The sequence below is a fragment of the Sus scrofa genome, chromosome 6 (genome assembly GCF_054392235.1).
Source record: "Sus scrofa isolate SSC_HxYL_T2T_F1_AM1 chromosome 6, Sscrofa_HxYL_maternal_Yorkshire_Landrace_v2.0, whole genome shotgun sequence".
Lineage (NCBI taxonomy): Eukaryota > Metazoa > Chordata > Mammalia > Artiodactyla > Suidae > Sus > Sus scrofa.
Genome location: NC_139388.1, coordinates 96,949,007 through 96,970,019, shown reverse-complemented (window position 1 = coordinate 96,970,019; position 21,013 = coordinate 96,949,007). Strand labels below are relative to the sequence as shown.

The 21,013-nt window shown below is 48.9% G+C and overlaps 2 protein-coding genes across 13 annotated transcripts in view; both read left to right on the top strand.

Moving 5' to 3' along the window:
* The window catches only part of OSCP1 (organic solute carrier partner 1), a 47,321-nt gene extending 27,620 nt beyond the window's left edge, over positions 1 to 19,701 (top strand). For 5 of the 9 annotated variants that reach the window (XM_021095955.2, XM_021095954.2, XM_021095952.2 and 2 more), the window contains 6 exons: positions 234 to 337; positions 773 to 901; positions 2,416 to 2,485; positions 4,342 to 4,481; positions 6,637 to 6,700; positions 6,912 to 8,686. In XM_021095955.2, the coding sequence (XP_020951614.1) occupies positions 234 to 337; positions 773 to 901; positions 2,416 to 2,485; positions 4,342 to 4,481; positions 6,637 to 6,700; positions 6,912 to 7,028 (624 nt within the window). In that variant the 3' untranslated portion in view covers positions 7,029 to 8,686. Of the gene's footprint in view, positions 1 to 233; positions 338 to 772; positions 902 to 2,415; positions 2,486 to 4,341; positions 4,482 to 6,636; positions 6,701 to 6,911; positions 8,711 to 18,681 lie in introns of those variants that run through there. The other 4 variants (XM_084963938.1, XM_084963936.1, XM_084963934.1 and 1 more) reach the window with 2 other exon arrangements.
* On the top strand, positions 16,137 to 19,701 carry LSM10 (LSM10, U7 small nuclear RNA associated). 4 transcript variants are annotated; one of them, XM_021095944.2, is made up of 3 exons: positions 16,137 to 16,181; positions 16,426 to 16,579; positions 18,955 to 19,701. In XM_021095944.2, the coding sequence occupies exons 1-3, from the start codon at positions 16,170 to 16,172 to the stop codon at positions 19,341 to 19,343; spliced, it is 555 nt and encodes a 184-aa protein (XP_020951603.2). In that variant the 5' UTR covers positions 16,137 to 16,169; the 3' UTR covers positions 19,344 to 19,701. The 4 variants fall into 4 exon arrangements, with proteins under 4 accessions (XP_020951603.2, XP_020951607.1, XP_084820072.1 ...); XM_021095948.2 differs by lacking the exon at positions 16,137 to 16,181 and adding an exon at positions 16,222 to 16,266; XM_084963946.1 differs by lacking the exon at positions 16,137 to 16,181 and adding an exon at positions 16,222 to 16,266 and having other exon boundaries at positions 16,426 to 16,633.
* Positions 19,702 to 21,013: the final 1,312 nt, after the last annotated feature.

Here is a 21,013-nt window from a genome sequence, read left to right as displayed (position 1 = left end):
GCTGCACATCTTTAAAGCAGGGGCAGCACGGCTCACCTGAAAGATTTCCTGTGCGGCTCCAAAGACGTTCTTTTGTAAAAAACGCTCTAACTCTGCAGGTGTTAGAATTATAGTGAGTTTCTCTCTCTTATTGTTTAAACTCACCAAGTAGCCACTACACATTCTCCCTCCTGAGACCGCTTATGTCTATGAAACTATACCAAGAAAAATGACAATACTATATTTTTTTCCAGGTATCCATATTTCTAAAGGACAAAGTTCAGAATTCTAATGGTCGCTTTGTATTGCCAGTGTCTGGGCCTGTCCCCTGGGGAACTGAAGTTCCCGGACTCATCAGGTGAATTCTCAACAGTCATTGTCAGAGCAATGCTTGGGGTCCCAGGAAACGATATGTGGGCCCCCTCATAGAATGCAGCCCGGCTGGGGCCCCTCCCTTTGTCCAGTTAAGCACAGCAGTGCAGACAGAGGTAAGGTTCAAACCCAGCTTGTCACTTGGCAGACACTTGAAGCAAACCACCCATTTCTCTAGGAAGTATTTCCTTATCTACTGGATGATTACTGTGAGGATGCATAAGACAATAATGCTCTAAAGTGCTACCCAGCACCCAGCACATACCATGTATTCAATAAATTTTATTATTATTATTGTGTTACTAGCATTACCTCAAGCAGCATCTTTATCTTGAAGCAGTGCATAGTACAGAGAATAAAGAAGCCTCTGGGACTCCCCCAGCTTGGAGAACATGTCGTCACATCTTATTTTATATTGTAGAATGTTCAACCACAAAGGCGAAGAAGTGAGGAAGGCAGAATTCAAGCACGGTGGAAGCTATGTTGCTGCCCCCAAAGAAGGGTCTTTTGAACTTTATGGAGACCGAGTCCTGAAACTGGGAACTAACATGTAAGCAAATTCTCCCTCCCCAAATGAATTCGAGTCTCTCATTTAAACAACCAGCTTGGGGAGTTCCCATCATGGCGCAGTGGAAACAAATCCGACTAGGAACCATGAAGTTGACGGTTCGATCCCTGGCCTCGCTCAGTGGGTTAAGAATCCAGCATTGCCGTGAGCTGTGGTGTAGGTCGCAGACACGGCTTGGATCTGGCATTGCTGTGGCTGTGGCGTAGGCCAGCAGCTGTAGCTCCAATTGGACCCCTAGCCTGGGAACCTCCATATGCCACAGGTGCGACCCTAAAAAGACAAAAAAATAAAAATAAAAAAATAAACTATGTGCATCTTATTTAAAAAAAAAAAGAAAAGAAAAGAGGAGTTCCCTTTGAACCTGACCTTTATGAATCTGACCTCTAGCCTGGGCCATATACTGCAGGTGTGGCCTTAAAAAAAAAAAGAAAGAAAAAGAAAAGAAAAAAAAGATAATTTTATTTTTTTATTATTTTTAATGATTTTTATTTTTTCCATTATAGTTGGTTTACAGTGTTCTGTCAATGTTCTCCTGTACAGCAAAGTGATGCAGTCACACACACACGCACATATACATTCTTTTTCTCACATTATCCTCCATCATGCTCCATCACAAGTGACTAGATATAGTCCCCTGTGCTATACAGCAGGATCTCATTGCTTATCCATTCCAAATGCAAGTTTGCATCTTTTAACCCCAGACCCATAGTCCATCCCACTCCCTCCCCCTCCCCCTCCCCCTTGGCAACCACAAGTCTCTTCTCCAAGTCCATGAGTTTCTTTTCTGTGGAAAGGTTTGTTTGTGCCATATATTAGATTCCAGATATAAGTGATTTCTTATGGTATGTTTGCCTTTCTCTTCCTAACTTACCTCACATAGTATGAGAGGCTCTAGTTCCATCCATGTTGCCGCAAATGGCGTTATTTTGTTCTTGGCTGAGTAGCAATGAATAATTTTAAATATCCATGCAAGAGAACTAACCGAAATCTTTGTTGCAAGGGAGATCCAAAAGGGTTTGGCCTTCATGTATGGATCGCTTTCTATTTTTTTTATTTTATTTTTTTGTCTTTTTCAGGCTGCACACGTAGCATAAACTAGGGATTGAATCAGAATGGTAGCTGCCAGCCTACACCGCAGCCACAGCAATGCCAGATCCTTAACCTACTGAGCAAGGCCAGAGATCGAACCCACATCCTCATGGATATCAGTCGGGTTTGTTACCACTGAGCCACAGCAGAACTCCTCCGATCACATTTTTTTCAGCGATACACATTGCTTTGTAAGAGGAAGCATTTCCACAGAGCGTCCCAGTGTTTTGATTTGGGAAGAATCGAAATTTGAGTGGTTGACACCCACTTAGTTGTATTCTGTATTCCCAGCCCCTTTCTGGATGCTTTTTAATGCCTCAGCAGAAAAGCTATGCACTCTGTTTACATGTGAGAAGGAAATCCTGGTAAAAAGGGACAACGTTTTCATGGTTTTCTGTTGCCACCAGGTACAGTGTGAACCGGCCCGTGGAAACCCATATGTCCGGAGCATCGAAGAACGCAGCTGCACGGACGCAAGTAAGCTTCTGCCTCCCTTATGTGTCTTCCAAGTTTATTTCTAGATACAGAAATCTGGACGGGGAGAAGGGTGGGAACTCTAGATTTCAGAGCTGGTCAACATTATCCTCATTGTTTGCAAGCGTCTCCATTCCGCCTTACCAGTACACAGGTTGTTAATTACGGCTCCTCATGGAGACTTCCAGCGATCTGACTAATTAGGTAATTTTAGGCTTGGCTCCACCACCATAATTAAGCAGGAACCACACACCAGGACATGTGAAACAGCATGGTGCCAGTGCTACAAGGCCCTCGGTTGCTGGGTTCAGCCCTTGTGGGTATTCTGATCATCAAAACTCCCCTTTTCAATGCTTCCTTGAATACTGATGTAGAAGCTAAGTTCAAAATAGGGTTTTGCGGACTTCCCTGGTGGCTCAGCCGGTTAAGGATCTGGCGTTGTCACTATGTGGCGTTGTCACAGCTATGGCGTGGGTTTGATCCCGGAATATTCAGTTACTCAGCAAACTTCTATGGGCAAGGTACCCAGGCACAGAGCCGGTTTAGATGTGGTGTCATCCTGAAGTGGCTCATAGTCCTCTGGGAAAAGCAGCAATAAGAACAAATAACTATAACATGGCAGAAGAAAAGCTTGCTGGAGGAGTTCCTCTTGGGACTCAGCGGCAACCAACCCAACTGCTATCCAAGAGGACGCAAGTGTGATCTCTGGCCCTGCTCAGTGGGTTAGGAATCCAGCATCCTGAGCAGTGTTGTAGGTGGAAGACACAGTGTCATGTAGGTCGTAGGTCAAAGACGTGTCGAGTTCTGTGGCTGTGGCGTAGGCTGGCAGCTGCAGCTCGGATTTGACTCCTAGCCTGGGAACTTCCATATGCCGCAGGTTTGGCCCTAAAGAAAAAGAAAAGAAAAGCTCACTGGGCATTCTGAGTAAAGTGCTGTGTCAGAGCATGTGTCAGTGCTGTGTCTTGTCCAGGGGAGTAGGAGCAGGGGACAGGGAACAAGAAAGATTTTCCGAGGAGATGAAGGAGGATAAGTCAGCATACAAAGCCAGTACCAGTAAAGGCTCCTGGGGGCATAGTGTCTGGGGGAGGCGGGGAGGCAGCGCCCCACCCACGTGGCTAGATCCTAACACAATAGAGGCAGCGGCCAGAGATTCAACTGGTCAGAGCCGTGGGGCCCTGTTTCAGAAAGGGCTTAAACAATATGGATTCTATCCTTCAGGCAGGAGGCGGTGGCATGTGTCTCAAGCAAGGAAGAAGTGAGATGAGAACCGTATTTCGGCTGGCAGCAGAGTGATGGAAGAGGCAAAGCTGGGGAAGGCTGGATTAGAGAGCGCCAGTTGTGAGGAGGCGTGAAGCCTGCAGGGGGCGCAGGAGTTGAGGGAGGGAGCCACAGGCAGGAAAGGATTTCGGGGGTGTGTTTTCATGGATCACCACCTGAGGGCAGTGTGGTAGGTCCTTGGACCTGGAGCCTTCACCCAGGCGGCTTACAAAGGCTGGGGGAACTAGAAGGCCTGAAGAGGAAGCAGCTTGCTTCTCCTTCAGGGAGGAAAGCTGTTTTTTGTTTGATTCTTTCTGTTTCTGTTTTGAGGAGAATGGGGGTCCCTGGGGCCTTCCGCCCATCTTGAAAGAGTGCAACTCTCTGATCTGTCGCTTTGCTAGCGTCCCTCTGCTTCTGGCATGGATTATTTCTTTTTTGGTTAAGCCTGTTTTCTCTGCTTCATTTGGGCCCAGTTCTTCCCAGAAATCATTGAAACAGTTATTGTTTTGCCCTGTTCTGTAATTCCACCCTGGGTCTCTGGGTTCTCAGCAGGAAATGTGATCCCCTTCGTGTGGCTAAAAATCATGAAATTGTTTCTGCAGGAATACACTGCTCCAAACCCTCTTGCTAAAGAAGAGCTGAATCTCTTGGCCAGGCTGATGGGAGGGATGGAAATTAAGAAACCCTGTGGCCCTGAGTCAGGATTCCGGTTGAATCTCTTCACCACTGATGAAGAGGAGGAGTATGTGTCAAACCTGTTTCTTTAAAGACATATGCAAAAATCCTCAGTGTGATAAGAATCAAAAAATAACCATTGTGTGGCGTTCCCACCACGGCTCAGCAGTAAAGAACTCGACTAGTATCCATGAGGATGCTGCTTTGATCGCTGGCCTCACTCACTGGGTTAAGGATCTGGCGTTGCTGTGGCTGTGGCGTAGGCCAGCAGCTGCAGCTTCAATTTAACCCCTAGCCTGGGAACCTCCATATGCCACAGGTGTGGCCTTTAAAAAAACAGTAATTAATAACCATTGTAAACCAGTAACACTCATAGACATAGATATAAAGATCACAAACCAAATACCGGCCAGTTCAATAACTTAAAGAAGAATCCAGTGGTATTCAATAGCCTGAACCTTCTGGAGACCTTCCAAAAATAGTTCTAATGTTTTATTGAGCAAAGCACAGTTCAGCAAGAGAACTGGAAGTCCAGATAATCATATGAAGAAAAGACTGTTGAGGAGTTCCCATTGCGGTTCAGCAGAAACAAATCTGACTAACATCCGTGAGGACACAGGTTCGATCCCTGGCCTCACTCCGTGGGTTAAGGATCTGGCATTGCTGCGAGCTGTGGTGAAGATTGCAGATTCAGCTCAGATCTGGCGTTGCTGTCGCTGTGGTGTAGGCCAGCGGCTACAGCTCCAATTTGACTCCTAGCCTGGGAATCTCCATGTGCCACGGGTGCGGCCCAAAGAAAAAGAAAAGACTGTTAAGAAACTAGAGGGTGGAGTTCCTGCTGTGGCACAACGGGAACGGCAGCATCTCTGCAGTGCCAGGACATAGGTTTGATCCCCAGCCCAGTACAGCACAGTGGGTTAGAGGATCCTGAGTTGCCACAGCTGTGGTATAAATTGCACATCCAGCTCAGATCTGATCCCTGGCCTGGGAACTCCATATGCTGCTGGGAAACAAAAAAAGAAAGAAAGGAAGGAAGGAAGGAAGAAGGAAGGAAGGAAGGAAGGAAAGAAGGAAGGAAAGAAAGAAAGAAAGAAAGAAAGAGCAGAAGGAGGTCAAAGCATGATGTCTTTGGGATTAGACAGTCTCCCCCAAACCAACAGCAGTAGTCATTCACCAAGACTTGTACAGTGCTTTACAGTTTACAGAGCACTTTGGCATTCATTATGTCTTGTGACCCTCCTCAGAACCAAATATGTTTGAGGTGGGTGTTCTTTCTATTTCCGTCTCCATTGAGGTGATAGGTACTGTGGTAAGTGTGGGGACCCAAAAATGGAGCATAAGACCTGGAGTCTGTCCTTAGCGTCATAGAAACATGAACAGGTGCACAGGTCATTCTGGTGCCATGTCATGCATTCTCTAATGGAGGACGCGGCAGCTGACTTTGCACCGGTGGATTGAAGGAGTTGGCAACTGAGCTGGGTCTTGGAGTTTGCCAAGCAGAGGAAGGGGAAAAACATTCTTGGCAGAGTTTAGTATGTGCAAAGGCACAGAGGCAAAAAAGGACTTGACTTCCTGGGTGCATTTGTTGGATGCGGATAGGGTAGGAAGCTGAAGGGAAAGAGCAGAAGGTGAATCAGAAAAAGTAGGTTGGGAGTTCCCATCGTGGCACAGTGGTTAACGAATCCGATTAAGAACCATGAGGTTGTGGGTTCGATCCCTGGCCTTGCTCAGTGGGTTGGGGATCTGGCGTTGCCGTGAGCTGTGGTGTAGGTTGCAGACGTGGCTCGGATCCCGCATTGCTGTGGCTCTAGCGTAGGCCGGTGACTACGACTCCGGTTAGACCCCTGGCCCGGAATCGGCCCTAGAAAAGGCAAAAAGACAAAAAAAGAAAAAAAACAAAAAAAAAAAAAGAAAAAGTAGGTTGTTGGGAGTTCCCGTTGTGGCTCAGCAGTAATGAACCCACCTAGTATCCATGAGGATGAGGGTTCGATCCCTGGCCTCGCCCAGTGGGTTAAAGGATCTGGGGTTGCCTTGAGCTGTGGTACAGGCTGCAGACATGGCTCGTATCCTTCATCGAGGTGGCTCTGGTGTCGGCCAGCAGCTACAGCTCTGGTTCAACCCCTAGCCTGGGAACTTCCATATGCCAAGGATGCAGCCCTAAAAAGACAAAAAAGAAAAAAAAAATCCTGACCTTTGACCCATTTCTCTACCATCTTGGGCAGACAAGCAGCGCTATCCAGGCCAGAAGAGTTATCCTATGAAGTTATCAACATCCAAGCTACTCAGGTGAGTGCAGGGGATTCCGTAAGTCAAATCTCGTCGCCCTCGTCATCTTGTAATAACCTTGAACTCCAAAGGCCCTCCCTTCTCCTCTCTAATCAGCATGTAATATAGTCCCTATTCTGACAAACAGGCAGGGAACTAAAATTATCTACTCGTTGCACAAAGAGGCCGTGGTGGCGACACATCCTCCTCCCACCTCTCCCTTCTCTCACAGGACCAGCAGAGGAACGAAGAGCTGGCTCGGATCATGGGGGAGTTTGAGATCACAGACCCGCCGAGCCGGAGCGCCAGCAAGGGTGATGATTTGCTTGCCATGATGGATGAGTTATAGCCGTGCTGACCAGGCACCCCCCTCCCCCTCCGGAGAGGCTGCTGGAGGAGGACCCCGGACTCCCCGGGGAACCAGATGCTGCTGCTAGTTTTCTACTGATGAAGCCTTTACCTCTTGTTCCTGTTTATGTCTGAACCAACTGTGCGGTTCTCCCCCAGGGAGCAAGCACTCTCTCTGGAAGGCCCGCCCATGTACTTATTTTCAGCAAAGTATATTCTGGCTTTTAAAGTGGACCTTTCCTATTTTCTTTCTGGTTTTAGGACCATCATTCAAAGCATCCAGAGCCATGGGTTCAAGCCCAGGTGTCAGTTAAGAGGGAGCTCCTGTTGCAGTTTTCAATGACAGCTTTGCTCAGGGGACCTAGCAAAGGGGACCTAGACCAGAGAGAGGCCTGTGAGTTGTCACGAAACTCCAGAGCTCTCTGGAATGTATTCTGCCTTGGGAGTTTGACCTAAGTGGAAAAGGCGGTTGCCTCAAACAGTGGGGTCCCAGATTCGACAGCCCTCCTCTCTCTGGCACCCTGGGAGCTGTCACCTCAGAGGCAGAGTAAGCAAGGCCATGATGGGGAATTCTGGCCGGCCCCTCGCAGAGCCCCTGGGCGTCTGTAGGTCTCCACACATACCTCCATCCATATGTGGTGTGGGCTTATCCCGAATGGAAATGCATACGAAGGAAATAGTTTGCTTTTTAGTGTGATGTGTCCTCCTTGCCCCCAGAGTCTTTCTCTGCCACTTAGTATTCTTGCCTTTTAAAGACACCCAACATGCTGTGCCATGACACCCATCTCCTCTGCTTCGCCATCAGTGGCCGAGCAGAGCCTTGAGTTGGATGTACCACTTTCCCTTCCGGGTCCCAGAGGAGTTACTTCCCTTGGCGGGATGCCAAGTCTAATTGGGATCCATGAGACCTATCTTAGGGCAGGGCTGCCCTCATTGCTTCAGGAAGGAGGCTCGCCCTCCATCTCATCCTCATCCTGGACTAAGGCCACTGTCTGGCTGATGCTTGGAGCCAGCCAGCATCCAGAGGTCCAGGTCCATTCCATCCTATGGAAAGAATGTCCAGAATGGCAGAGGGCAGGAGAGAAACTCAGCTGAGCTGGTCATTGCCTAAGAATGAGCCAACCATCGGGACCACCTGGGACCCTGGCAAACCTGGCAAGAGAAGAAACCAACATATTTCTGGGATGAGGCCCAGGGTACCTGTCCTTTAGTTCATCTGAGGTATAGGGTTTGATGCAGAAGGATTTATTAATCGCTCAGTAAATGTTAGTTGCTTCCTACCCATGAAAGGGATACTTCCTTACCCACAAAAGCTCCCAAAAGGTCCACTGGGGAGGAAAAGCATAGCAGGCTGCAAACCACTCCTTACAGACTTACAGAGCGCCTTCTGTTTTAGTCTCTTTTAAGCAACATGGCCACCACTTGGGGTGGCCTGATGGGTGACCATGAAGGGGAAGGCTCTGTCCTGAATCTGGCTGCCACCGCACTGCCACAAACCCAAACTTCATTGTCGGCTCCGAGCCTGTCCTGGTCCTTGGAGGTGGGCCACAGCCACGGGGAAGCAGCCTCCTCCCTCCGCCTACCCCAGAGCCGCGCTGACGATTTCAAACGCATCTGTTCTCGCAGTGAATAAACAAGATACAGATCTTTGGTAAGACAGCCTGGGGATGAGGCAATCTTTGAGTTTCATGTATCTAGACTTGCACAAATGTTAACGAAAACAGGTTTATGTGCCTGGTGGTTCAGGACACCCAGAGAAGGCAGGGGAGTCGGGAGGGGGAAGAGGGAAGAGAAGACAAGGGGTTACTGAGGCAAGAATGTGGGCTGAGTACTGACAAGACGTCCGTGTTCACTTAAAACCAGGCCCTGGGGTCTGAGGGTGTCCCACACTAGTGCCCAGTGCACCCCAAGGGAAGGTGCACCACAGTCCCCATCCCTGCCCCAAATTCACCCTGGCATCTGTCTCGGGCAGGTGCCTTCCCTGAGCCTCAGTTTCCTCATCTGTATGAAAGGAAAGGAACTAGTTTGTAGACTCCAAGCTGGCTTGCCCAGCTAAGCTGCTGAGCTAACACATTTCTAGGTCTCACCCAGGTGGGATCTGAGAATGGAATTTTTACCCATGCCACCCCCCACCTCACCCCCCACTCCATGCTTTGGTGGTATATCTGCTCTCTTTCTTTTTTTTTTTTTTGTCTTTTTGCCTTTTCTAGGGCCACTCCCACAGCATATGGAGGGTCCCAGGCTAGGGGTCTAATTGGAGCTGTAGCCACCAGTCTCTGCCAGAGCCACGGCAACATGGGATCCGAGCCACGTCTGCGACCCATACCACGGCCCACGGCAACGCCGGATCCCTAACCCTCTGAGCAAGGCCAGGGATCGAACCCGCAACCTCATGGTTCCTAGTCAGATTCATTAACCACTGAGTCACAATGGGAACTCCCCACCTCTTTTCAAATGAGGATGTCAAGTTGTATTCCTAAGGCCAGTGGCAATTATTCTGGATTATTCGATTACACCCCCCACCACTCCACAGACACACCTACTCTATAGTCTTTTTGTTTCAGGGCTGTGGTGCCTCTGCCAACAAAAACAACATTACTTTCTCCGTCAGGTCCCCAAACCACATGACACCCCAGTTCCATTAGGCCTAGTGAGGCCACATCAGTAGCACAGCCTCGGAAGAGCTGGGTGCACACCCAGGCCTCCTGACTCCTAGATGCTCATTTGCTTCAGGTCTCTTGACCTCCTTTTATCTTTATAAAACTCCCAACTTCCTCTAGAAACTTTGGGGCTGGAGTTCCCGTCGTGGCTCAGCGGAAACGAATCTGACTAGCATCCATGAGGATACAGGTTCGATCCCTGGCCTCGCTCAGTGGGTTAAGGATCTAGCATTACTATGAGCTGTAGTGTAGGTCGCAGATGCAGCTTGGATCCTACACTGCTGTGGCTGTGGCTGTGGTGTAGGCCAGTGGCTACAGCTCCAATTCAACCCCTAGCCTGGGAACCTCCGTATGCCTCCGGTGCAGCCCTAAAAGACATAAAAAAAAAAAAAGAAAAAGAAAGTTTGGGGCTGACAGTTTTTCTTTTCTTTTTTTTTTTTTTTCTTTTTTGTCTTTTGTCTTTTTTGTTGTTGTTGTTGTTGCTATTTCTTGGGCCGCTCCCGAGGCATATGGAGGTTCCCAGGCTAGGGGTTGAATCGGAGCTGTAGCCACCAGCCTACGCCAGAGCCACAGCAACGCGGGATCCGAGCCGCGTCTGCAACCTACACCACAGCTCACGGCAACGCCGGATCGTTAACCCACTGAGCAAGGGCAGGGACCGAACTCGCAACCTCATGGTTCCTAGTCAGATTCGTTAACCACTGAGCCACGACGGGAACTCCAGTTTTTCTGTGTGTTCAAAAGATATCCTGCGCAGGTTCAGTCACAGCTGAGAAGCTAATACCTGTGCCCTGTGCTCTCCCCGCCTTCTCTCTACCTCGGCACATCTTTTATCTGTTTCGAACCTACCCAGTCCCCTTTCTGCACCTCACCGAGTGGCGGCTGAGGCGCTCCATCCAGCTCTCCAGCCCACTCCCACGCCGTGGCCTCTGCTCCCCAGGGCCTCCTTCCCTCACTCACCAGCTCTCCAGGCTTCAGTGCGCCTCGCCTTCCTCCCTTCTGCTCCCATAGCTCCTGTCACACCACACGTCCCTCCTCTGTCTCCAGGCCCTAAGTCGTATGAATTTCTGATCACGCCTTTTCTCTCCCCAGGGGACTTCTGACTGAGGATCGTAGCCTTTTTTTTGCCTTTTGAGGGCTACACCTGCGGCATATGGAGGTTCCCAGGCTAGGGGTCGAATCAGAGCTGTAGCTGCTAGCCTACACCACAGTCACAGCAACAGGGGATCCTTAACCCACTGAGCGAGGCCAGGGATCGAACCTACAACCTCATGGTTACTAGTCGGATTCATTTCTGCTGTGCCACAATAGAAACTCCCATAGCCTTTTTAAAAAGTCTGTCTGAATGGCCAGGGCCATGGCTGGAGGATCCTTATTTCGTCCCTGGCGTTTCCCCCCATCTTCATTCCTACCTCATCTCTCTCTCACTCCATTTCTCACTCTTACCCTGTCATTACTCCCACTCCAGTGCTGACCAAACGTTTTGTGTCCTGCAGTGCTTAGTTTGCATTCTTCTGCAGATTGTTTTGCATCACTTTTTTTTAGAAAGGCCATTACTTTTTTTTTCTTTCTTTGTCTTTTTAGGGCCACACCTGCAGCATATGGAGGTTCCCAAGTTAGGGGTCGAATCGGAGCTGCAGCTGCGGACCTGCACCACAGCCACAGCAACACCAGATCCGAGCCGCGTCTTTGACCTACACCACAGCTCACAGTTACACCAGATCCTTAACCCACTGATCAAGGCCAGAGGGCAAATTGTCATCCTCGTGGATAGTAATGGGGTTCATTACTGCTGAGCCACGACAGGAACTCCAAGGCCATTACTTTTAACCATAACTATTAACTTGCAAATCTGTGTCCCCCTCACCTGGTCTGCAGGCTCACTTTCCCAGAGATGTTCCATCACGTCACGCGTAGACTGATGTCATTTTTATTTATTCAGGACATTTACTTCACTTTCAAAGGGCATGAAAAAACTTTTTTTGGCCACCCCACAGCCTATGGAGTTCCTGAGTCAGGGATCAGATCTGAGCTACAGTTGCAACCTATGCCACAGCTTCGGCAACACTGGATCCTTTAACCCACTGTGCCAACCCAGGGATCAAACCTGTGCCCTCGCACTGGAGAGGCACCACCAATGCTGTGGCGCCACAGCAGGAACTTTTAAAATATAATATAAAGACAGTTCTCCATAGAAAAGCACCAGAAGCAATGGGTAGAAGTTACCCCAAACTTCCCAGCAAAGGAGTACAACACCTGGCAGAGGAGGGAGTTGCTGGCCCCTGGGTCTCGGGCCATGTTAGGGGAGCATCTTCAGGCTGCTGGAGAGGGGATTTGCACCCCGGATGGCAAGCTGGAACAGGATTCTCTCAGGATCCTGTGTTCCTCTGACAGTTTGGAAATAGAACCACAGCACAGCTCATCAAAAGGGAACAGAAATATTCAAGACTCCTGAAATGAACTCAATTCAAGTGGGCCCTACACCGGGTTTGAGGTTGCAAAAAATCGAAACTAATTCTGGCTGCTTAGCTGGGAAAAGAATCTACTGAAAGGGCTTCGGCAACTCCCAGCTGACAGGAAGTCCGAAGGGCCATGAGAAAATGGCCAGGAACCAAGGAAGGGCAGGCAGCACAGGGAAGCACTCCAGCCCCAGCAGCAACCCCAGATGACACAGGCACCAGGACGGAGCCCAAACAGTTCCTGCTGGTTCATGTCACTCGCTTCAGACTTAGAATCTGATAATGCCTGAGTTTAGGTCACCAGCCAGCCTTTGAAGGAGGGATTGGACCTCCTATCTATAGAATAAAGCAGAGCGGATCCCAGCAGATGGAGCAGGCTAGCGAAGGCAGAGACAAGGATGCAGGGCTTGTCTGGGGGTTGCTGAGGGGCTGAGTCTGACTAGAAAGGAGTCTAATTTTAGTGTGTATTGTTAGACAGGCAGATTCCCAGGCTCCATTTCTGATTCAATAGGTATGGGGTTAGTTTAACAAGCATTCTAGATAATGTTAAGGCAAATGGTTTCCATACACACCTTAAGAAACACTGGATGGAGAGGCATTCTCTTATGGCCCAGTAGGTTAAGGATCCAGCATTGTTGCTGTAGCATCTTGGGCCGCTGCTGTCTCATGGGTTTGATCCCTGGCCCAAGAACGCCTCGAGAGTGGCAAAAGGAAATGAAGAAAGGGAGGGAGGGAAGAAGGGAGACTGGTTGGAAAGTCTACACAGAGAACCTAAAGGAGATCCAGCTAAGAGGTAGGTTGGAACCAAATCGATGTCAATATTGGAGACTATTCTGCTAGTGAATTGCTTTTTATTTATTTATTTACTTTTTTGTCTTTTTGTCTTTTGCTGTTGTTGTTGTTGCTATTTCTTGGGCCGCTCCCGCGGCATATGGAGATTCCCAGGCTAGGGGTCGAATCAGAGCTGTAGCCACCAGCCTACTCCAGAGCCACAGCAACGCGGGATCCGAGCCGCGTCTGCAACCTACACCACAGCTCACGGCAACGCCGGATCGTTAACCCATAGCAAGGGCAGGGACCGAACCCGAAACCTCATGGTTCCTAGTCGGATTCGTTAACCACTGCGCCACGACGGGAACTCCGTGAATTGCTTTTTAATTTTTTCTTAGCAGGTGAATTAAGTTCATAGGTGTACTTTGTTTGCAAAGGCTCATGGGACACCCAAACCAGTAAGATGGCTTTTGTAATGAATTAAATGAGAAAACGGGTCTCAACTAGAATAGCAGCAGTCAGAATAAAAAGGCAAGAATGGGAGACCTCATGGCTTGGTGGGTTGGAGATGCAGCATTGGTACTACTGTGGCTCAGGCTATTGCTGTCGCTTGGGTTCAGTCCCTGGCCTGGGAACTTCCACATGCCAAGAGTGTGGCCAAAGAAAAAAAAGTGGGAGACAAATTTCAAGGAATTTTCAAGGCTCAGTGACTGTGACAGGTGTAGGGGAATCAAGAAATGATAGAAGTTGGAATTCCCATTGTGGCTCAGTGGGTTAAGAACCTGACATTGCGAGGATGCAGGTTCAATCCTTGGCCTTGCTCAGTGGGTTAAGGATCCAGTGTTGCCAAAAGCTGCAGTGGAGGTTGAAGCTGCAACTCTGATTCTCAACCCCCAGCCTGGGAACTTCCATATGCTGCAGGTGTGGCCTTTAAAACAATAAAAAGAAGTGATAGAAGTTATCAAGTTTATTCAAGGTGCCTGTCTTGGGTGGTTGAAAAATGGTGGTAGCAATCACAGAAATAGAATTCAGAGCAGCAACTCATTTGCAAAGGACTTGCTGAAGCTATGTTGCAGACATGCTGAGTTTCAAGTACCAGTGAGACTCATGGGAATAAGCAACAGATGGTTGGGAAACAGAGGTCTTCTGTGGAGCAGCCTGGGCAGGAGGTGCAGACAAGGGACTCAGCATGTAGGAGTTGTCAGCAAGGAGATACTTGACCAAGCAGGGAGCTGGGCTGGGAATATACCCCCAGAAAAAGCATATATGTTTAGGGAGTAGAATGAAGTAGGGTTAAAAAAAAAATAGAGATAGAGGAGTTCCCATCATGGCACAGTGGTTAACAAATTTGACTAGGAACCATGGGGTTGCAGGTTCTATACCTGGCCTTGCTCAGTGGGTTAAGGAATATTCCATTGTGTATATGTACCACATCTTCTTGATCCACTCCTCTGTCGATGGACATTTAAGTTGTTTCCATGTCTTGGCTATTGAAAAGAGTGCTGCAATGAACATCGGACTACATGTGTCTTTGCGAGTCATGGTGTTCTCTGGTTAGATGCCCAGGAGTGGGATTGCTGGATCAAATGGTAGTTCTAGTTTTAGTTTTCTGAGGAATCTCCATACTGTTTTTACAATCCCACCAACAGTGTAACAGGGTTCCTTTTTCTCCACACCCTCTCCAGCACTTATTGTTTGTAGACTTTTTGATGATGGCCATTCTGGCTGGTGTAAGGTGGTACCTCATAGTGGTTTAGATTTGCATTTCTCTAATAATGAGTGAAACTGAACATCTTTTCATGTGTTTTTTGGCCATCTGTATGTCTTTTTTTGGAGAATTGTCTGTTTTGATCTTCTGCCCGTTTTTTGATGGGGTTGTTTTTTTTTTTGGTATTGAGCTGAAGAAGGTGTTTATAAATTTTGGAGATGAATCCCTTGTCAGTTGATTCATTTGCAAAGATTTTCTCCCATTCTGTGGGTTGTCTTTTTGTGTTATTTAGGGTTTCCTTTGCTGTGCAGAAACTTTTCAGTTTAATTAAGTCCCATTTGTTTATTTTTGTTTTTATTGTCATTACTCTAAGAGGTGGATCTGAGAAGATGTTGCTGTCATTTATGTCAGAGAGCGTTTGGCCTATGTTTTCCTCTAAGAGTTTTATGGTATCTGGTCTTATATCTAGGTCTTTAATTCATTTGAGTTTATTTTTGTGTATGGTGTTAGGGAGTGTTCTGATTTCATTCTTTTACATGTGGCTGTCCAGTTTTCCCAGCACCACTTATTGAACAAGCTGTCTTTTCTCCATTCTTGCCTCCTTTGTCATAGATCAGTTGGCTGTAGGTGCGTGGGTTTAATTCTGGGCTTTCTATCCTGTTCCACTGATCTATATTTCTGTCTTTGTGTCAGTACTATACAGTTTTGATGATTGTTGCTTTGTAGTGTAGTCTGAAGTCTGGAGCCTGATTCCTCCAGCTCCATTTTTCCTGAAAAGTATGTCTTTGTCTACTCTGGGTCTTTTGTGCTTCCAAATAAGCTTTGAAATATTTTGTTCAAGTTCTGTGAAAAATGGCCTTGGTAATTTGATAGGAATTGCATTGAATCTGTAGATTGCCTTAGTAATATAGTCATTTTGATAATATTAACTCTTGCAATCCAAGAGCATGGTATGTCCTTCCATCTATTTGTGTCATCTTTGATTCCTTTCATCAGTGTCTTACAGTTTTCAGAGCACAGGTCTTTTGACTCTTTAGGCAGGTTTACTCCTAGGTATTTTATTCTTTTGGATGCGACTATTTGTTTTCTTAAAGATTCCTTCGGCCCTCCCTCCCCCAACTCCCCAACTCCCGGCACTTCCCCCAGTCCCCGCACGCGGTAGAATTAAGGGTCGTAACATCAGATCACGTCCAGAGCCTGGGAAGGGGCCCGGCACACGGTGAAGGCTTAGTAAATTCTCTGTCCGGGAAAGCGGAACACGCCTGCACGACGCCATTTCATAGAAGAGACTTGAGCATCCTGGGGTTTTGGTATCTGCGGGCGTCACGGAACTAAAGGAGGCGTGGGAAGGGACGAGTTGATTTGCTGAATAAAAGGATGAGTCCAAAGGAGAGTCCAATGATGTTATCCGGCACTCCGGAGTGCGAGTCGCGCGCCCGCGGCATTCTGGGGATTGTAGTTCCCGGCTCGCCGCCACCGGTGGCGGCACCGCGCGCGGCCCCGCTCTCGGTGCTCTGGGTGGATAGAGCGGCCTTGCTGTTGCCATGGTTTCGCAGGTCAGCCGGGCAAGGGAGGCCACCCAGCTAGGCGCCCGCTAGTTTCGGAGCCACGCGGAGCGGCACAGCGGAAGGAACCCTCGCGGTGTGTCCGGGGAGCCCGGGGCTGAGCGCAAGGGAGCCTGGAACTGCGGAGGCGGCCGGAGCGGGCCAAGCGTTTTCCTCCCGACCGCAGAGTGTAGCTCCTCTCCCAAACCCACTCCCACGCTCTGTGAGTAAAGGGTCGTCATCGTCCCCATTTTAGGAATTGGCCAACAGGCTTGAAGAAGTGAAGTGCCTTGCTCGAGGTCGCCCCTCTAGGAAGTGGCCGAACCGGTACTCGAGCCCAAACGCGCCTCTTTGCGGTCGCTGTGCTGCCTCGGACCCTTGCTTGGCCGTCTACTCCTGGAAAAGCCCGGGTAGGATTGTTAGAGTCTTCTGGCCCAGCTCTTAGCCTCTCGTCAGTGGTGTAGGTAACTTTCCACACTTAATGCCGCCCCGCTCAGCCCTGTCGGGATCCTGAGTGAGATCTTAAGGAAAGAAAAGAAAGTTCCATCACCTTGCACTCAGCGTCTGAAAATGGGGAATAGATAAAACAAAGTTACAGGAATACGGTATCAGGACATTCTGAAAGCAAAGGAAAATACGTTCAATGTGGTGAGAGCCTGTTAGCCTCGTTTCGTCTATGGTTTAACCCATGTGGAAACGGGTTCAGAGTTAAATAACCGTCCTAGGTTTATAGAGTGTGTGGTGGAGCAGAGCCTCCAACGTAGGTTTCTCTACCTGCAAAACCTATGTGCTGGATGGTTGTATAACTATAAATATGGTAAAATTCATTGAGTTTAAAAATGAAAAAACAAGGATTTCCCGTTGTATCACAGCAGAAACGAATCCAACCAGTATCCATGAGGATGCAGGTTGGATCCCTGGCCTGGCTTACTGGATTGGGGATCGGATCCCGTGTTGCCATGACTGGTGTAGGTCGCAGATGTGGCTCTAGTCCCATGTTGCTGTGGCTGTGGTGCAGGCGGCAGCTACAGCTCCCATTCAGCCTCTAGCCTGGGAACTTCCATATGCCGTGGGTACAGCCCTAAAAAAAAATTAAAAAAACGAAACTTATGTGCTATATATGCTGCCATTTCCTTTTTCAATCAGTTATCTAAATTTCTATTGGTAAGGTGGTGGCATGGTGTAGAACAGTCGTTCTGGGGCGGGAGTGGGGGCAGACCAGCAACATCAGCATTGACTGTCTTTACAAATGCACATTCTTGGGCCCCACCTCTGACTAAATTAGAAACTAGGAGGGCGGCTCATCAGTTTTTGGTGTAACACGTCCTCCAGGTGATTCGGATGTGCACTAACTAATGTTTAAGAACTGGTGATTCACATAGGGGTCATGTTAAAATGCAGATTTTTTTTTTTTTTTTTTTGCTTTTCAGGGCCACACCTAAGGCATATGGAAATTCCCAGGCTAGAGGTTGAATTTGGAGCTGCAGTTTGCGACCTACACCACAGCTCAGGACAACGCCAGATCCTTAACCCACTGATGGAGGCCAGGAATCGAACCCACATCCTCATGGATACTACTTTGGCTCCTTATCACTGTGCCACAGTGGGTACTCCAAAATGCAGATTTTTTTTTTTTTTTTTTTTTTTTTTTTGGTCTTTTTGCCATTTCTTGGGCTGCTCCCGCGGCATATGGAGGTTCCCAGGCTAGGGGTCGAATCGGAGCTATAGTGCCAGCCTACGCCAGAGCCATAGCAACGCAGGATCCAAGCCGCGTCTGCAACCTGCACCACAGCTCACAGCAACGCTGGATCCTTAACCCACTGAGCAAGGGCAGGGATCAAACCCGCAACCTCATGGTTCCTAGTCGGATTTGTTAACCACTGCACCACGACGGGAACTCCCAAAATGCAGATTCTTTAAGTAGGTCTGGGGAAAGAAAAGATTGCTCATTTCCAACAAGTGCCTGGGTGATGCTGAAACTCCTGGTCCAGGGACCATACCTTGAGTAGCAAGGGTGTAAACTACACTAGTGGTTCTCAAGCTCGGATGCACATTAGAATTACCTGGGGAGCTTTTAAAAAAATAGGCTAGCTGGGCCCCACCCCTGACCAAATGAATCAGGACCTCTGGGGCATAATGGTCAGGTTAAAACTCAGCAGATGATTCAATAGTGAGGGTTCAGAACCACTGGTGTGGGGTTTGGAGTCAGGCAGGCATGGATTGGAATCCCAGCACCTCCACTTAGTTGATCTTGGACAAGTTGTTTAACTTCTCCTGGCCATGTTTTCCTGGGTTTTAAAATGAGTATAAGTGACCCTTGGCTTGCAAGGCGGTATGAGGCTTCTATGAGGTGTGTATGTGAAGCACCTGGGGGTGCTCCATAGCCACAAAAATTGCCCATAGCTGGGCAGCCATGGGGAAGTCTGGGCTGGGGATTGTGTCCTAAAACCTGGAGGAGTTCCTGTCATGGCTCAGCAGTTAACGAATCTGACTAGTATCCATGAGGATGTAGGTTCAATCCCTGGCCTTGCTCAGTGGATTAAGGATCTGGCGTTGCCAAGAACTATAGTGTAGGTCACAGCCGAGGCTCAGATCCTGTGTTGCTGTGGCTGTGGCATAGGCCAGCAGCTGCAGCTCCAATGTGACCCCCAGCCTAGGAACCTCCATAGGCAGCGGGTGCGGCCCTAAAAAGCAAAAAATAAATAAAAATAAAACCTGGTGGAGGTGAGTTGGCAACTCCGGCCCTGAGCCTGCTACAGCTCCCCTCTGTCTGCCCCTCCCACAGCCAGCAGCCAGTGGTGTGGAAGAATGGCGGTGAGCCACTCAGTGAAAGAGCGGACCATCTCAGAGAACAGCCTGATCATCCTGCTGCAGGGCCTCCAGGGCCAGGTCACCACCGTGGACCTGCGGGATGAGAGTGTGGCCCGCGGACGCATAGACAACGTTGATGCCTTCATGAACATCCGCCTGGCCCAGGTCACCTATACGGACCGTTGGGGGCATCAGGTTGAGCTGGATGACCTCTTTGTGATGGGCCGGAATGTCCGTTACGTCCACATCCCTGATGACGTGAACATCACCGCGACCATCGAGCGGCAGCTGCAGGTCATCCATCGGGTGCGCAACTTTGGTGGCATGGGGCGCCGGGAATTTCCCTCCAAAAACTCTAAGTGAGCCTGTTCCCTCGGCCAGCCCTGGTCCCCGCCCCTGCCTGGTCCAGAGTTCTACTGAGCCAAAGCCTGTTCTCCCTCCCCGCCCAGAACCTGGGAAGGGAGCCGGGCCAGTCCAGAAACTGGTGTCTGACAGACATCCCCTGTCACCGCTGCATTTTGCAGGGTCTCACCTCTCAGACTCACCCTGGGACCCAGAATTCTAGTTATCTGTTGTGGCCTTGGAGTAGGTGACAAGCCCCCCATGGGATCATTATTTATCTGAATCTCTGATTTACTGATTTAGGGAATCTGTCATATAGTTTTCACGCCTCTCCCAGTAAGGATTATTAAACGTGCTCGTGCTGAGCCTCTCCTGAGCATCCCTGTTTCTCTTGTAATTGTGTTTGTTTTCTCTGTCTCATGAAACTAAACTGGGATGCAGGCAGGTCCATGCCTTGTGCCTTTCCCTGTGTTGTAGGCTCTGTGTCAGTCCTGTGTCTCAGGGTGCTGGTGGCAAGCTTGGCTGCACATCGAAATCACCTGTTCCCCTAACATCTACTCAGATTTAATTGGTATGAGGTGTGACCTGGGCAGTGGGATTTTTTCTTTTTTATATAAGTTTTCCCAGTGATGCTAATATACAACAAAGTTTGAGGATGTGGGAGAGGCCTTCAGTTTGGTCAGGTGGAAACTGACTTTTCTGTTCAAATCCCCTGTCCAAGAGGTTGTTAGTCTCATTGCTCTTTGCTGAGGTGGAGAGATGGAGTCATCCTGGGCCCTCCCCTCAAGTGTGGGAGCTGATCCAGCTGCAAGAAATCCGGCTCCAGGAGTTCCCGTTGAGGCTCAGCAGGTTTAAGAACCTGACTGGGGAGTTCCCTTTGTGGCTTGGCAGTTAATGAACCTGACTAGCATCCATGAGGATGTGGGATCGATGCCTGGCCTCGATCAGTGGGTTAAGGATCTGGCATTGCCAAGAGCTGTGGTGTAGGTCACAGACACAGCTCAGATCCAGCATTGCTGTGGCTGTGGCATAGGCCGGCAGCTACAGCTCCGATTGGACCCCTAGCCTGGGAACCTCCATAGGCTGCGGGTGCGGCCCTAAAAAGACAAAGACAAAAAAAACACTTGACTAGGATCCATGAGTATGCAGGTTTGATCCCCGGCCTCGATCAGTGAGTTAAGGATCTGGCGTTGCCACAAGCTGTGGCATAGTTTGCAGATGCAGTTCAGGTCTTGTGTGGCTGTAGCTGTGGCATAAGCCAGCAGCTGTAGCTCTGATTCGACCCCTAGCTTGGGAACCTCCATATGCCGCAGCTGTGGCCCTAAAAAGGGGGAAAAAAACCCCAAAAACCTATAGATGTCATGAAGGAAATATATAGGGCACTTTGAGGGAGAATAGAGAGATGAATTTATTTCAGAAAGCATGCTCTGAAGAAGTGAAATTTAAACTATGCCACAGCTTGCGGCAACGCCAGATCCTTAACTCATTTAAGGATCGAAGGGAGTTCACTTGTGGTGCAGTGGGTTAAGGATCCGGTGTTGTCACTTAATGCTTGGGTCGCTGCTGTGGCTAGGGTTTGATTCCTGGCCCAGGAACTTCCACCTGCCACAGGCACAGCCAAAACAAAACAAACATAAACAAAAATAAAGAGCAAAGGGAAGGCAGAGGAAATCACCAGAGCAAAAGACCCA